Source organism: Medicago truncatula, chromosome 3 (genome assembly GCF_003473485.1).
Source record: "Medicago truncatula cultivar Jemalong A17 chromosome 3, MtrunA17r5.0-ANR, whole genome shotgun sequence".
NCBI classification, from domain to species: domain Eukaryota; kingdom Viridiplantae; phylum Streptophyta; class Magnoliopsida; order Fabales; family Fabaceae; genus Medicago; species Medicago truncatula.
The window spans coordinates 15,740,109-15,755,822 of record NC_053044.1 but is presented as its reverse complement, the minus strand read 5'-3'; the positions used below and the strand labels follow the sequence as shown (position 1 = coordinate 15,755,822).

The following is a 15,714-nucleotide window of genomic DNA, read 5'->3' as shown; positions in this document are numbered from 1 at the left end:
ATCATATCCAAAGCATCGCAAAGAATCTCGAAACCACGAATGAACGCCCAGCTGTTAGGATGAATCTGAGTAGGGGCGACATTAAGCAAGCGTAGAACGTCCATCTCGAACAGGGTAAAAGGGATTTTTACCCCGAATTCCTCCAATGCGGCACCGTACATGTGAAAAACTTCCTTTACTCCCTTGGGGCGCATAGTACACACTTTCTCGCCGGCAGGGCATGGCGCCAAGACGATATCTTTTTCTCTTTTAGTGGACGAAACCAAAAGCTTACTCCTAAAGAAGTTTACCTTTGCCTGATCGTTATACGTAGACTCATACCGTTGCACGTCATCTGAAAAACATTCGGTGTCGGATTCCTGACAGGCACGCTGGACGCTCTTTCCACAAACCATATTCGAAGAGGAGATATCAACGATTTCTTTTCCAAAACTATCTCCTGGGGTTGAATATATTAAAACACAATCAATATCATCAGATTCGCTACAGTCACTCTCGCTAGATATATCGGAGAAATTCATATGACTAAAGTAAGTAGAATCATACACTTCCCAATCGATTAAACCATTTTTTCGAGCGGCATGCTTCAAACATTGTAATCTCAGTTTTTGCCTATCTAAAGGATCTGAAGGAGATAGTTCTCTTCCCTTCTCATCACACTCCCTAACTACTACCATGGGTATACAAAAAAAAATGGTAAAAGAAGAAAGGAACGAGCAAGTTACCTGAGTTTTGCAAGCGAACAGTCGAAAGGCGGAAAAAGAGTTTTTTCTTCGCGAGAAAACGGAAAAGAAGAAATGAAATGGGAAGGGAAGAGGTTTCTGTCTCTTTTACAGGAAAAAAAAAAACTCTGATTTCTCGGGAAAAGCGCAGGTACAATAGATCGTAGACACATGTGAGGCATCGAGCGAGATAATGACACGCCACCGGAACAACAAAGGTCGCGACATGTGAACCGTTAGATGAAAAAGGCATCATAAATAGAAAACGTCTCGTCCAAAGCCAAAGATTCACAAGGGCTCTTTAGCTTTAAAAGCACCACGCCTTGTACCAAGACTTGTGCTTGGGGGCTGTGGACCGTCACAATATTCCTAAAGACTTAAAGACCTTTAAAGGGGCTTCTTAGACCTCTCAAGAAGGCCTTAGCACCCTTGAAAAGAGCCATAAGGCCCAAAGGCGCGCTCTACCCACAGCACTGCCATAATAATCTCTAAAATCTTCTAGAAACCGCCATAAATACGTAAATACCCCTATTACTTGGAGAATAAGCAACCAAAACCCAAGTCCATAGAAGGCTATAAATACCACCCTCGAGAACACTCTCAAGGATCGAATGATCAGTCTAAACCCTAGTATATGATTCTTAGCCCTAAAATCTCTTATTGTATTTTTTGCAAGTACAGTTATGAATGTTTTCTTTTTAGTATACTTTTTGACTTTTGAGTTTAAACAGTTTTAACATGTTACAACTAAATGCAGCCGCAAATGAGTATGCAAGTGGTCATTAATATAATATTAGAATAAACTGTACTTTTGAAATCCCACATAAATAGGATCTTATCCCACCACTTTTTTTCAACAAACATCATTACTTCTAAGGGTACAACTTTGAAATTTAGCTTTGTTAGAATGAGTTGCAATTGGAAATGAACCCGTGTAAATGCAGATGTGGACATCAAAATGCAGATGAACACTGGGGTTATTAAGCTTTCTCTTGTAACTACTAACGTAAAAAGTGCCTGATATTCATTACATGATTAGAGACCCTTCTTCAAATTTGATCTATAATTCTACAATAATTAATTTCTCCTTTTTATTTAGTTAGTACCAAATCTTATATGGTGCTTGTCTCAATTCATTTTTAATTTTGAATATTGAATTACATGTTTATGTTTGTTTGTTAGCAATGGATCTGGTTATGATTTTGGGGAGCTAGAAGAAGCAATAGGCAAGGAGATAAGTGTAGAAATGATGAGAAAAAAAGCATGTAAGTTTTCCTTTCCTATCTAATACCTTTTATCTGTTGTAAGATAATAACATAACCAATTCTTGTCATAAACTATTTATCCTTAAGATAATAGCATAACCAAGTACCTTTTTATCAATCAAACATATCCTTGAACTATCTACCATAAAAGTGGATGAGATTCTGAGTAGTTGATAGAGACTCTGAATTAATAACATAACCAATTCTTGTCATAAAAAATTTATAACCATTGTTGAATTAATATTTTTTTCAATTGGAGACTCTGAAATTCTGATCATACACAATTGAAGGAATTAAGTGATGATATAAAATATTTATATATGATGATTTACTGATCATACACAATTGATTTTATTGTAAAATTAATATATGATATGTGCTTGATCTTCTTAGTGTTAATATTGGCTTTCTTGTTGTTGTAGCTTTGACAGAAATCTTGCCCAACCTAAATCTCCTTAAGCTTCTTTTTACACCACTTCTTCCTTTCATACATGATTAGAGCAATTGATTTCATGCATGGATGATAACAAATCATGTTTAATATTTCTATTTTCATTGGTCTTCAATATCTAGGTACATATTTTGAACCAAATAAAAACTTACAAATCTAAGGTTTAAGGTTTACTGAAATACTTCAAATTGAATTATTGTTGTTTTAATAAATTGTGTTCAACTTTGAGGACAATGAACTATGACAACTAATGATTTATTTTCTTTGATTCAAGGTACCAAGCCATGCAATCAGACCAAACTACAAATAGAAATTGTGCAATGCAGTTTCCAGAAAAGCATAATCATCAAGAAGAGATAGCTGACAGATTGAATGTAAGGACTTATTAACCTATATTTGTTGCCTCATGGCAATTTCCACACAGTTTGGCATCGTTACTTACAGTGCAATGAGAAGTCAAATGTAAAAAAGAACATTAAAATTGACTGCTAGATACATGTAAGTTTTCATTTTCTATCTAATAGTACAATGAGAAGTATTATACCTGTGTAGTGAAAAATAAAATGTAAAAAGAACATTAGAAATCATTGCTAGTTCATTTAAATGAAATTGAAAATAACTTGTCTATCTTGCTTGTACAATAAAAAGGGGAAAACATAAATATAAAGATAAATTATATGTTGTATGTCACTATTTTTTATTTTCATTCTTTTGCTAAATCTCAGCATGGATCAATTGTAGGTGAAATAAAGAAGCTTGTTGATGAACCAATTTTATTCTCTGAAAATGGTGGGGATTGAGAAGGAAGTGAAGAAAGAAAGAAAGAAATGGGAGCTGTGGATTTGGCAGTGATCAAAGCAAAACTACTTTTATTTATAGAAAATGTTGAAGTGAAGAAAAGAAGCTTGGAAAAGGGGATTGTGTCTCGCACAATCTATTTAATTTTTTATTTTAAAATTGAAAAGTGGTTTTCTAAGTAGTTGCCTTTTTGACTTTTAGCCCTCTTGTGTTGTTTATAAAATGATGAAATCCTTTAGTTTTAGGCTTTTTCTGATTGCAATCCCATGTTTCTAAAATGATAAAAGAACCAAATACTACTTGATTATGCACATAAAACAAAAATAAATGACTCTTGTACTTCTCAATCACACAAAAAGTGGATCATGTCGTGCCATTTTTTCCACAAAATGTTGGAATTTTAACCTTATCCACCGTAGTATAACTGAAAGAGTGCCCAGTGCCCATATCACAACCCTTCAAAGAATTTTGGACCCAAAAAAATTAAGAAAATTCCTTGCAATCCCAGGTTTTTGGCTCCACATATTTTGGCTTTTACCATGTGAGGGAGCTGCAAACTTTGACAAAGAGGTGACACTTTAAAAAAAAAAATCAAAACTCTAAGAAAATTGCATTTCAAAATCCTGCAATGTGAGAGGCCACGTTGATGGCCTAAAACCGCTGCATAGTAGAATATTGAAGCCTTCGCTTGAGAAGATTATAGATAAAGTGTTTCTAGAAGGATGACACGATCTGGACTTGGGAAAATCTTGTTGAGATACCTCTTGTGAGAAAACACCAACCTCTAACCTCTCATCCCATCCGACCTTCTGCGGAAGGATGGTTCCATCGGCATTATGAACTTTTTTGAAAAAGATATTTAGGTGATCTCCATTTTTTAACTTTTGTTGTAAAAAAAACCGGCCTTGTCGATATCTTCTTATGAACATTAATAAAATTTCCTTTTACTATCCACGTTTTCGTTGTGACTTTCCCTTCTTTTTGAACTAACCACGAAACAACTAGAAGACTCGTTTAAGGGTGCATATGGTTTCGGTGAAATTGTTAAACTACTCGACCCAACCAACCCAATCCATAAATAGCGGGTTGGGTTGGATAGTCATATAAGCTTGGCATTTATTTTAGTTAACCTACATCCCTCGGGTTGGGTTGTAGTTTCAATAATTTGAAATTCCTTCAACCTAACCCAAACCATACAATAGAGATTTAATTAAAAATAAAATAAAAAGTTCTTTTTACGATAAGATATGCTTTAATTTTAATCTCTTTTCTCATTTCCCAAATTCTTATTTCCTGCTACAACCAACCTGTTCATAAACCTAATAAGGACTTGTGTAGATGTCTCTTGTTTCATCATGGACTTGGCTCATTTGGTTGAAGTCAAATCTTGTAATATACACCAAACATGAAATAAATTAACGTTTTTATCAATTATCGTATCACTAAAATTGCAACCACAAAAAATATTTCCACTGGAGTGCTCCATACGGTCGAAGAAAACATCCCCTAGCTAAAATTACGAGATTTCTTAATACTTAATTATTGTGTTACAATAATTCTCCTCCATTTAAAAAAAGTTTTTTTTTTTTGTAGACGTCTCATATATTATGCATTGTCATTTCCAAGTGAGTTAAGTTCACGGAGACAGACGTCTCTTATTTGATGTCACATATATATGTTCCAATGTCATTTTTCTTCATGGACTTGACTCATTTGGCTAAAGTCAAGTCTTGTAATATACACCAAATATTTCTATGGATGCTAATGAGTTAATGTTTTTTATCAATTATGCTAATGAATAATGTTATTTCCACTGGAGTGCTCCATACGGTTGAAGAAGGCATCCCTTAGCTACTACAAAACAAGAGCACGCCAAGACTCAATTCACGTTTACTTGGTTTTCTAGGCAAAATACCTTTCATTGGCTCAAATTATTTTCTTAATTTCTTTTAAATTAAAGGTAACTCTTCATTCAAAATAAGAAGAATTGCTTATATTTTTTATTTTTAAAAATAAGAAGAATGTGATATGTTTGATATTATCAACTGCAAATATATATGGTACGCGTATGATACTTGTCTGAGTTTGTCTCATTATTATTTGTGTATTTGAGTTTTTTTAGTAAGCAAAACACTTTTTGATTTTTTTTTAAACTTTTATTGTGCCTTTTTTGTTGTGATTTTAACTCGTATTGTTTATGCAATAAAACTCATATTTTTTTTACTAAAAAGTGAAAAATCTACTAATTTATTCTTTTATTTTTTTTAACAGAATACTATTTATTCCTTAAAAGTCTAAAATTTAAATCAAGTCATTGTTTTAAGAAAATAAATTGTATGTGTACTTTAATCTTATTAGAGACTAATTTGATTGACAATTAATATTTTTTTTAAGGACTTTGACAATTAATATTATTAAAGACCAAATTAATATGTTTCATATTTTAAGGGCAAAATAGCTCTAATATTTTTTTCTCGAAGACTCGGTTCAATATTTACTCCAAATTGTAAAATGTCTAATTTTCAAAAATTTAACTCAGCTGGTAGGGACATTGCATATTATATACAGGGGTCGGAGTTCAAACATCGGACACGGCATTTGTTGATGTTAATTAGAAAGTTGAATTTCTAGCCAATAAACTACTTGACAAAAAAAATTATCGCTATGTTATTACTTTCATGATTTAATCCGTCAATTTTTGTCTAAATTAATTATAACTAGACCATTGACCCGTGCGTAGTAATAATGGACAAAGAAATATGAAATAATATAACAATGCAATGACATAGTTCATTTTATAGTGAATTGTCTACTCTGCGAATATAACATAATATAATATTAAAATAGCATAAAAGGTTCGTGACTTTGCAAATATTTTCAAAATGACCATATGTCAAAAAAATGATATTACACAACGAAATAGTACACACATTATGGAAAACTTCTTTATAAACCACATTCGACGAAATAATTTTTTATCTATGTTCGTGACACTCTAACTTTTACTCCCAACTTGTGATTGAGAAATCCCAAAGTAATAACCATGTTGAGAAATTTAAGAGTATGAACATCACCTGCTTAAGAAATTCGGGAGTATGAACCTCATCCACATTTTATAACTTATATAGTATTTTAATATTACTTAACGTTAGTATGATTTGAATTAAAAAAACCTTTAAAAAAAATAAAAGAGTCCTTAATTTGCAAGATAGCTTGGAGCATTATAATGAAATTAAAATAAACTTTTGATCAGTCGCACGGATTTATTAGAACACAAAAGAACTTAATAGAGATGCACTGTTAATATTAAAATCATCCTAATATGTCTTTCAAGACATTTACAAAAATAAAATGATATTTTTATATGATTACCGTTTCTAGAATAAAATAAATTTCTGAAATTGAAATAGTATATGATAAGTTTACTCATTCAAACTTATATTCAAAAGTAATGTTGAAGCTAAAAGTTTAAATTAAATAAGGTTAATTAAATAGGGTTAATATAGTAAAATTAAACAAAAAAGTTAGGTTAAATCTAGAATAAAATTTTGCGTTCGGGTTAACTTTAAGAAAATAAGAGATTAATGTCGTAAATAGTGCTACATATGATTTAAAATTCTCGGTCATCTCTTGTAAAAGATGATGCTTAACTCAAAGGTTATCCAAACATGTAACCCTAAATATGCACGTTGAGGTTTCTACAAATATTAAATATTGATAGGAAAAAATTAATTTTCAACTTTTAAAATAATAAATTGACATAACTTTCAATACATCATTTTTATTTTTGGTATATTAACATGTTAAGGTTTCAATATGTTAACAAATGATTGTTCAAAAAAAAAAATATGTTAGCAAATGCGTGTTTTCATTTTCTTCGATCCCTATTCATCTTTTTTGTTTGGGTTACGATGATACTGATATGAAGTTTTAACTACTGTTTAATAGTGACTAATCTTTGTCGGAGAACCTGTAAGGTATATAAGGCGGGCCAAAAAATTTCGATACATATGAGACAAAAATCGAATCTCTAACCACGAGGTTAATGTCCTTTACCACTTAGATGAATCAATGATTGGTTGACCCTACCTATCCTAATTATGCACCACTTAATTATACACCAAATGTTTGTATGGATACTAATGAATTAATGTTATCGTCAATTAGTATAATGGACTCAAAATACTCCATTACTAAACCACAAAAAATCAATCTTCTAACTGGAGTGCCTCATTCGGTTGAAGATAAGCACCGGCACTTACTACTAAACAAGTCCATCTTATATCAATGCTATAGTTTGGGGGTTATGTTTTCAATATAAATAACTAAATAGAGGGAAATCAATTGGTACATCCAAATTCATAAAGGAAAAAGGAAAGAATACTGAGAAGAGAGTATTAAGTGTAAGTTTCTCTAAATGGGATCCTTTTTTATTCTATTGCCTTATTTTACCTTTCACTTTTTCTTATTGTTGCTTACTCATTTTACTTCCTATACTTTCTCATTGTGCAACCAACATGACACCTCTGCCTTGTTACAATTCAAAAACTCTTTTTCTGTCAACACTTCTTCGAAACCAAATAATCCGGAGTATAGCTGGGAGCCTAGTATGTACTTTGGGTGTTTCTCTTTTTCTTTCAAGACAGAATCTTGGAAAAAGAGTACAGATTGTTGCGAGTGGGATGGTGTCACGTGCGACACCATATCAGGTCACGTGATTGAACTAGACCTTAGTTGCAACAATTTGAATGGTGAATTACATCCTAATAGCACTATCTTCCAGCTTAGACACCTTCAACAACTCAACCTAGCTTTTAATGATATTTTTGGGTCTTCAATGCCTCTTGGTATTGGCGATTTAGTGAAACTCATGCATCTAAATATATCCAATTGTTACCTTAGTGGTAATATTCCTTCCACAATCTCTCATTTGTCAAAATTAGTATCACTTGATCTTAGCATTAACTGGTTCTTGGAAATTAATCCATTTACATGGAATAAACTCATTCATAATGCTACTAATTTAAGGGATCTTTATCTGAATGGAGTGAACATGTCTTCCATCAGAGAGAGCTCTTTGTCAATGCTAAAGAATTTGTCATCCTCTTTGGTTTCTCTTAGTCTAGCAAACACCGGGTTGCAAGGAAATTTGTCAAGTGACATACTCTCTTTGCCAAATCTTCAAAAACTAGATTTGGTAGGTAATGATGGTCTTAGTGGTCAACTTCCAAAATCCAACTGGAGTACTCCTCTAAGGTACTTGTACCTCCATTACTCTGCTTTCTCAGGTGAAATTCCTTATTCCATAGGTCAATTGAAGTCTCTTACTCATTTAGTCCTTTCAGATTGCAATTTAGATGGGATGGTTCCTCTATCTTTGTGGAACCTCACTCAACTAACACATTTGGACCTTTCACAAAATAACTTAAGCTGGAGCATCCCAGATGTTTGTGGAAATTTAATCAAATTGGAATATTTATACCTTTTCTCTAACAACCTAGCAGGCCAAGTTCCATCATCACTTTTTAATCTACCTCAGCTTTCTTTTTTATGTTTATCATCTAACAAACTAGTTGGGCCGATTGCAATTGAAATCACAAAACGTTCAAAATTGAGCTATGTGGATTTAAGTTATAACATGTTAAATGGAACAATTCCACATTGGTGTTATTCTTTGCCTTCGTTGTTAGAGTTATCCCTCAGCGACAACCACCTCACAGGGTTCATTGGTGAGTTTTCAACTTATTCTTTGCAATCTTTGGATCTCTCAAATAACAACCTACAAGGTCATTTTCCAAATTCAATATTTGAACTCCAAAATCTTACCGACTTATATTTGTCATCCACAAACTTGAGTGGTGTTGTGGATTTTCACCAATTTTCAAAATTAAAAAAACTAAATTCCCTCGATCTTTCACACAATAGTTTTATTTCTATCAACATTGATAGCAGTGCTAACTCCATCTTACCCAACCTTGTTAACTTAGATTTATCTTCTGCAATGCAAGTTCCCTTTATATGCTCAATTTGGCTCACAACAATTTGACAGGTATGATTCCACAATGCCTGGGGACATTTCCTCTTCTCTCTATTTTGGATATGCAAATGAACAACCTCTATGGAATCATTCCTAGAACCTTTTCAAAAGGAAATGCATTTGAGACTATAAAGTTGAATGGAAACCAATTGAAAGGACCACTACCACAGTCATTGGCTCACTGTTCAAATCTTGAAGTATTAGACCTTGGTGACAACAGCATAGAGGATACATTTCCCAATTGGCTAGAAACTCTACAAGAGTTACAAGTGCTAAGTTTACGATCAAATCATCTTCACGGAGCAATCACCTGTTCTAGCATCAAGCATTCATTTCCTAAGTTGAGAATTTTTGATGTCTCTAACAACAATTTTAGTGGCACCTTGCCAACATCATGCATCAAGAACTTTCAAGGAATGATGAACGTGAATGACAGCCAAATTGGTTTGCAATACATGGGTAAAGCCAGCTACTATAATTACTATAATGATTCTGTGGTGGTCGTAATGAAAGGTCTTTCTATGGATCTTACAAGGATATTGTGCTATATATTGGAAGTTGTTGATAAAATAAGAAATTTATAGTGATCAATTGCTTTTTTGTTACTATCAAGACTTTGTTGTTGAATAAATGATCTAGTGTATGTGGCATACTGCAAAATCAAAGACCACCCCCAAAAACTACATAACATACATTATTTGCACAAAAAATAACACACCCATCAGACTTCACGGTAGAGCACCATTTGACATGAAACCAAGCACCAAGACGCAACCATAAAATAGCAACTCTGCTATAGAGAAAGCAATTCAGCAATGTCATGCTCAAAACAGCAGCCACAAAACCAAGAGTTTGAACCAAGCTATCAAAGAATCAGACCTAGCAGCCATTGAAAAAAAAAAGTATTAGCATTCAAAATGTCCCTGCAAAATATCAATACCCCATAAACCAAAAAGACAGAACCACATTTATACAGCAAAGATCAGCCTCCCCTCCATGCATGCTTCTGCTTTGGCTAACGAATCTGCTATTTAGTTTCCTTTTCTGTGTGTATGTACAAATGACATCTTTTTTAGCACCATCTTTAGGTTACTTACCTTAGTAGAATAAAAGTGGAGATTCCACGGACAATCTTATTTGTTCTGAATCCACACAAGTCTATTTTTGGTGTCCGATTCTGCTATAATCTCATCATCTTTTAACCAGATTTTCTTAAATGATGCGTGGACACAATTGCTAAAAACTCCTCCTCATTGGAATCCCGAACACCTTGTCTTAAATATAAGAAAAAATCAAAATACATTTTTGTCTTAATTTGGACCGTTTTTTTAATGGTGAAATTTATTCCTTGTCTTAATTTGTTATGTCTAAAGTATGCTGCAGTTGTGTAGAATTGTACTCGCTATAAATATACTTATGTGTATATTTATTCTTGTTTACCAGCTTGTTGCAGATACTTGTGTACCTCTCATAAATTGAGTCATAATATGTCAAACCTTTTTAAGAAGGACGGTTGCATATGATCGATAAAGAATATCACATATTTATGAATATGACAATGAACAGATTGGTTGGTGGGGAGTTTGATAATTCCAACATTAAGTTTAGGAGATCAAATTGCAAGTGCACATGCAGTAAAAAGAAGGATTACTTGAAGAGTAAAAGGCCGATGGACCATGGCAATGAAGGAATACTTGCACAGGAAATAAACAAAATGTAGAGAGATTTTAAGAGACATTCTGAGGCAAGCTCAAGCAATTGAAATAATGTGGTTGTGTCATTGTCGATAACCAAGTCCTAGGACTCTGAGAGCTCAAGAAACATGCTTTTTAGGTGATGAAGACCTATAGAAGGAGGAAAAGAATAGAGCTCCTAACGTTCAAATCCTTGTGTCCAAACACGGATTGTGGTCGACACAATGGTGGTGTGCCAAATGCCTTCCTTCTACTTTTTGTGCGCGTGCGAATTTGTCTTTGAGAATTGATGTTGGGGAGCCCCAATTGCCACCATTATTGATTGATGATTGAGGCACTACAGACCTTAAACTTAAGGGAATTATGAAACCCTTCAAAAGTTGGATTGTCAAAGTTGAACAAGCATGGAACTAAGAAGAATCAGGGCGAAATTGCAAATAACAAGTTGTTTATCGTTGCTGTATCATTGCCGTTTGATTGAAATACATCACATATGATGGTTGAAAACTACTTTTGCACCAACCACCACATACTAGGCTAAACCATCTATATTACACAATTGTAAGATAAGCAAACTCTACGATAAAATGTCTTTAAACAACTCTCCACAAATGAAAAGAAAATGTAGCCGATCAATATGCATTATAATCCAATAATTTGGTGGCAAGAAGAATAATAAAAAAATCAAAACAAAACAAAAAAACTTCTTACCTACCTATACATCATGACTCTTTCAAGGTCAAGTCAACTAGCTTTTTGCTACTCCGGTATTTTGAACCAAATGAACAATGCATGAACAAAACAAAAATTCCTTTCAGAATGGGAAAAACCCTTTCCCTCACTCATTTGAGATAAGAAAACCTTAACAGCCTATACAAATTCTGACAGATATTTAGTGACTGAAGTTGGAAGATGAGATCCCCATATGCTTTTTTGGAGGGGAGAGGGTAACAAAGCCATGTCAATGAACATCACTACTTCTTCAAGTATGTGAGATATGGATCTTGAGCAATGGTCAATACATCTGGTCTCTCAGCCTGGTTATATGTTAGACACCGCCGTATAAACTCCTGACAAATTTGTACATGCAGTAGAGATAATTGTCAGGTTTCAGTGCTATTTGTAGGCAGTAAGTACAGGTATTTTGGATTTGGTTCCTCTAAACTGTGAGGAGTATTCAGAGAAAACAGTGCGGAATTATAATTATTGATTGGAAATCAACAGTGAAACTTTAACTACTTCATAGTTCGTTTCCTTCTTTAACAGTTGAGATTATGACTACTTTATAGTTTGTTACTTAGAGAATAATACAATGCCTAAGAAATATTATTATGGTTCTGCTGAATGCTTGATGATAATTAGAAGGATAAATTTTTAAATGAAAATATCTTGCAATACCAATACTTTCTCATTGCTGCAAATTACTTTCAACTATCAAACCATTAACATTTTAATGGCATTGTGATACCGAGGAGAGAATTTGCACATTCAGATAAATTGTCGAGGCTAATTGCGACTGCACATAGAATAAAGTCGAATTTTCATGCAATAAGATAACCTAAAACAGGCAAAGATTGTGTACACTGAATAATAGAATAATATAAATAAATGAAAGATGGACAAAGAACAATTAGCTATGGGCAGTACTTATCATAAAAGGTCTCAACCTACCTTTGCCTCATTAGAAACAGTAGGTCTTGCGGGAAATTCAACCTTGCGTGCCTTAATAATTGTGTCTTCACGAAGTATTCTCTCTTGTGTTTGGTCATGTCCGAAAGGACGTCTGCCGAAGAGCATTTGATAAAACAAAATACCATAGCAGACCAGACATCAACCTGTTTTCCACAAGTCAGAAATGTAATGTGAATATCATGTAAGATAATTATCCAACACTTGTTGTTTGCACAATACCGACATCACGAAACTTATGTTAAAACGAAATATCCATTGACCAAAATGACTGACAAATTGAGATTCATAACACAAAAAAATGATCCATGCATTCACGACTTAAAAAAAAGTAATGACCTTGGATGATATAAGAGGCGTCTTGCTGAGCTCAAAGCATTCAGGAGGCAAATACCTGCAAATCAAAAATGAAAGAAAGGCAAAAAGAGGTTTATTAAAGCAAATGTTGAAAGAAGTTTAAAACCAACAAGTTTGGAACACTTCAAAATTTGAAATCCTACAACAATGATCTTCATCACTTACCAATACGTTCCAGCCCCCTGCGATGTAAGTTCCATACCCTGGGATCCCACATCATTCTCCACTATCTTGCTAAGACCAAAATCAGTCACTTTGGCAATACCAAGCTCATCAAACAAAACATTTCCAGGCTTTAAATCATAATGGATAATCTTCAGTGCTCTTTTATTCATGTAAATAAGGCCTTGGAAAATCTGAACTAAAATTACTCGAGCCTCCTTCTCAGGCAATATAGGCGTTGCTTTAAGAACAGCATCAAGATCTTTCCCTGGTAGAACAGAGGAGGATCAAATGAAGGAGCAGTAGACAAAACAAGAAATCAAATATACAATATTTATAAGCCTGTTTGGATAAACAACTTCATCAAGCACTTATAGATGTGTTTATCATTTAAGTGCTAATGTAAAAGTTATTTCTATAATAAAATCAAATCAAAAAGTTTTCATATAAGCTATAAGTTGTTTTCATAAGTTATTCTGGAGAGCTTATGGAAATAAGCTGAAAACAGCCTATTAAAATGTCATACGTTGTTTTCATAAGCTCTCTCAAACAGTCTCACAAGTGCAAGTTCAAATAACTCAATCCAAACAGACCCATACTGTATCACAAAAGTCAACAAAATAATTATCTTCATAAAACAGATGAGGTGTATATACCGCTGCAGTACTCTAGAACAGTGCAGAATGTATTTGGATCAATCTCAAAGATGTCCCATAAACGAACAATATGACGATGGATCAAGGTCTTGTGAATATTATACTCCCGAATTGCATGCCTTATGTAACTTTGCTTCTTCTCTTCACTCCATTGAGCATTTAAACCATGAAGCTTGCATGCAACATATCTATGCTCCACCAAGTCAAAAGCCTGCTGGAAATTTTTTACTTCAAATCGCTGCAAAAAGGTATTTATTTACATTTGCCAATAAAAGGCAAAGGAACTCTCTAGGATTCTGGTTTTAGTAATTCAACCTTGTATAATAATATTCGCTAAATTAATATAAATACAATAAAATGATTAATATTGTACAGTAAAGTTTAGACCTTATACACCTCGCTGAATCCTCCCTTTCCAAGAAGGTTTGGAAGGGCGTAACGATGGTTTAGAATCTAAAAATTGTTAAACCGTGAACCATCTTCATCCCGAATGCGTTTCATTTCACGAATTAGTCTTCCCTTCTCTAGTTCGTAGCGGTCCCTCTCTCGCAAAACAATTTCTTCTTCCTGAAAATTGTTCAGTCGTTAGAAGTATAAAGAGGAAATAGAATAATCGGAGAAGTAGCAACTTACCCATTTAATGCTGGCTAGTCGAGACTTATAGATTTCCTCGTGAATGAGAATATCTTCCAGCAATCAAGCCTATGCATCTATTCCATCACCCTTATCTTCAGGCATGGAAAAGAGCCAAGAAAAACAAATTCAAACCATTAGAAAGTGAGCAGAATAATGTGATACGAGATATTTATTGTATCGATTAGCCATCTTAAGGAGCGTATTCATGATTTATAATAATATCATATAAATAAGTAAATAACGAAGGCTATTAAAAGTCGATGCAAACAAATTACATAGTGTTCTGGTTTATTATGATCCAAGGTATATGTTAGTTATAATGACAATTGGTACAAACTATGAATGAAGGAAAAGGACAGTCACTCATTCAGTCCACTTAACCCCTCTTCCCCAAGTTCAACAAGACAAGTGTTAACAGAAAAAAGGAAACTGAGTGGTACCAGATTGTTTTTTCTTGAATAACTTGCGCTGGCGCTCAATTGCCTCCTTTGTTTCTAGTAGTCGTTTCTGTAAAAATCAAGAGATAAAGTAATTCATGTTATTACTAATGCAAACTACTGATATATGCAATGGTTCCAATTGCAAATAAAAAAAAACACCACACAAAAGTTATAGAAACATTCACAGAATATACCACAAGCTAATGCCCAATAGAACTGAAAAGGAAAACGGGTGGAAGTTCGAAGACACCATCCTTAAAATTGTATTTAGTCATCAATCCAAAAACTTGCAATAAGTGAATAAGAATCCATTTATTTAATATGTTTCTTCTATCTTCTATCTTTGCATGTCAACAGATGGAAAAACTTGCAAATTCAAATAAGAAATACACATTATTGATCAAAATAAAAGCAATCAATTCAAAATCGACTATAGTAGTAAATACCACAGTTAAAATATAAAAATTTCAGGATTATTACCTTTTGGACCAAGACATAATTATCTCATCATTTATGCCCACATTTTTACCCAAATTTAATCAGAGAAATCACAGTCGTTGAGAATTATCATAAAAATGATAAAAACATAGAACATCGGAGAAGAAGAAGAAATATAAGACATCATTGACGATTCCCACTCTTTCACAATTGTGATGATACTCCATGAATTGAGTTTTGGTTTGACACTCATAGATCTACTAGAGAAAAATTACACAAAATCAATAAGTGAAATTAAACTCAAAAATAAAAAATAACAGGGACAGAAAAATATTAATAACATTGTATTTTTTGTATATATAGGAGAAA

The 15,714-nt window shown here is 33.3% G+C and overlaps 1 protein-coding gene and 1 long non-coding RNA gene across 2 annotated transcripts; both read left to right on the top strand.

The window, feature by feature from the left end:
• The first annotated feature begins 1,627 nt into the window (after positions 1-1,627).
• Positions 1,628-3,514, top strand: LOC25488878 (uncharacterized). The gene is made up of 3 exons (XR_003010339.2): positions 1,628-1,987; positions 2,713-2,812; positions 3,180-3,514. It is a non-coding gene; the product is annotated as an uncharacterized lncRNA (long non-coding RNA).
• A 4,331-nt stretch (positions 3,515-7,845) lies between these two features.
• LOC25488877 (receptor-like protein 9DC3) lies at positions 7,846-9,857 on the top strand. The gene is made up of 2 exons (XM_013604032.2): positions 7,846-8,965; positions 9,286-9,857. The coding sequence occupies exons 1-2, from the start codon at positions 7,846-7,848 to the stop codon at positions 9,855-9,857; spliced, it is 1,692 nt and encodes a 563-aa protein (XP_013459486.2).
• Positions 9,858-15,714: the final 5,857 nt, after the last annotated feature.

Excerpts from the sequence above, each read along its gene's own strand:
- LOC25488877 (XM_013604032.2), top strand. The coding sequence starts at position 7,846 with ATGTACTTTGGGTGTTTCTCTTTTTCTTTCAAGACAGAATCTTGGAAA. Across the intron at positions 8,966-9,285 it reads CCACCTCACAGGGTTCATTG|GTATGATTCCACAATGCCTG; the intron begins GTGAGTTTTCAA and ends ACAATTTGACAG.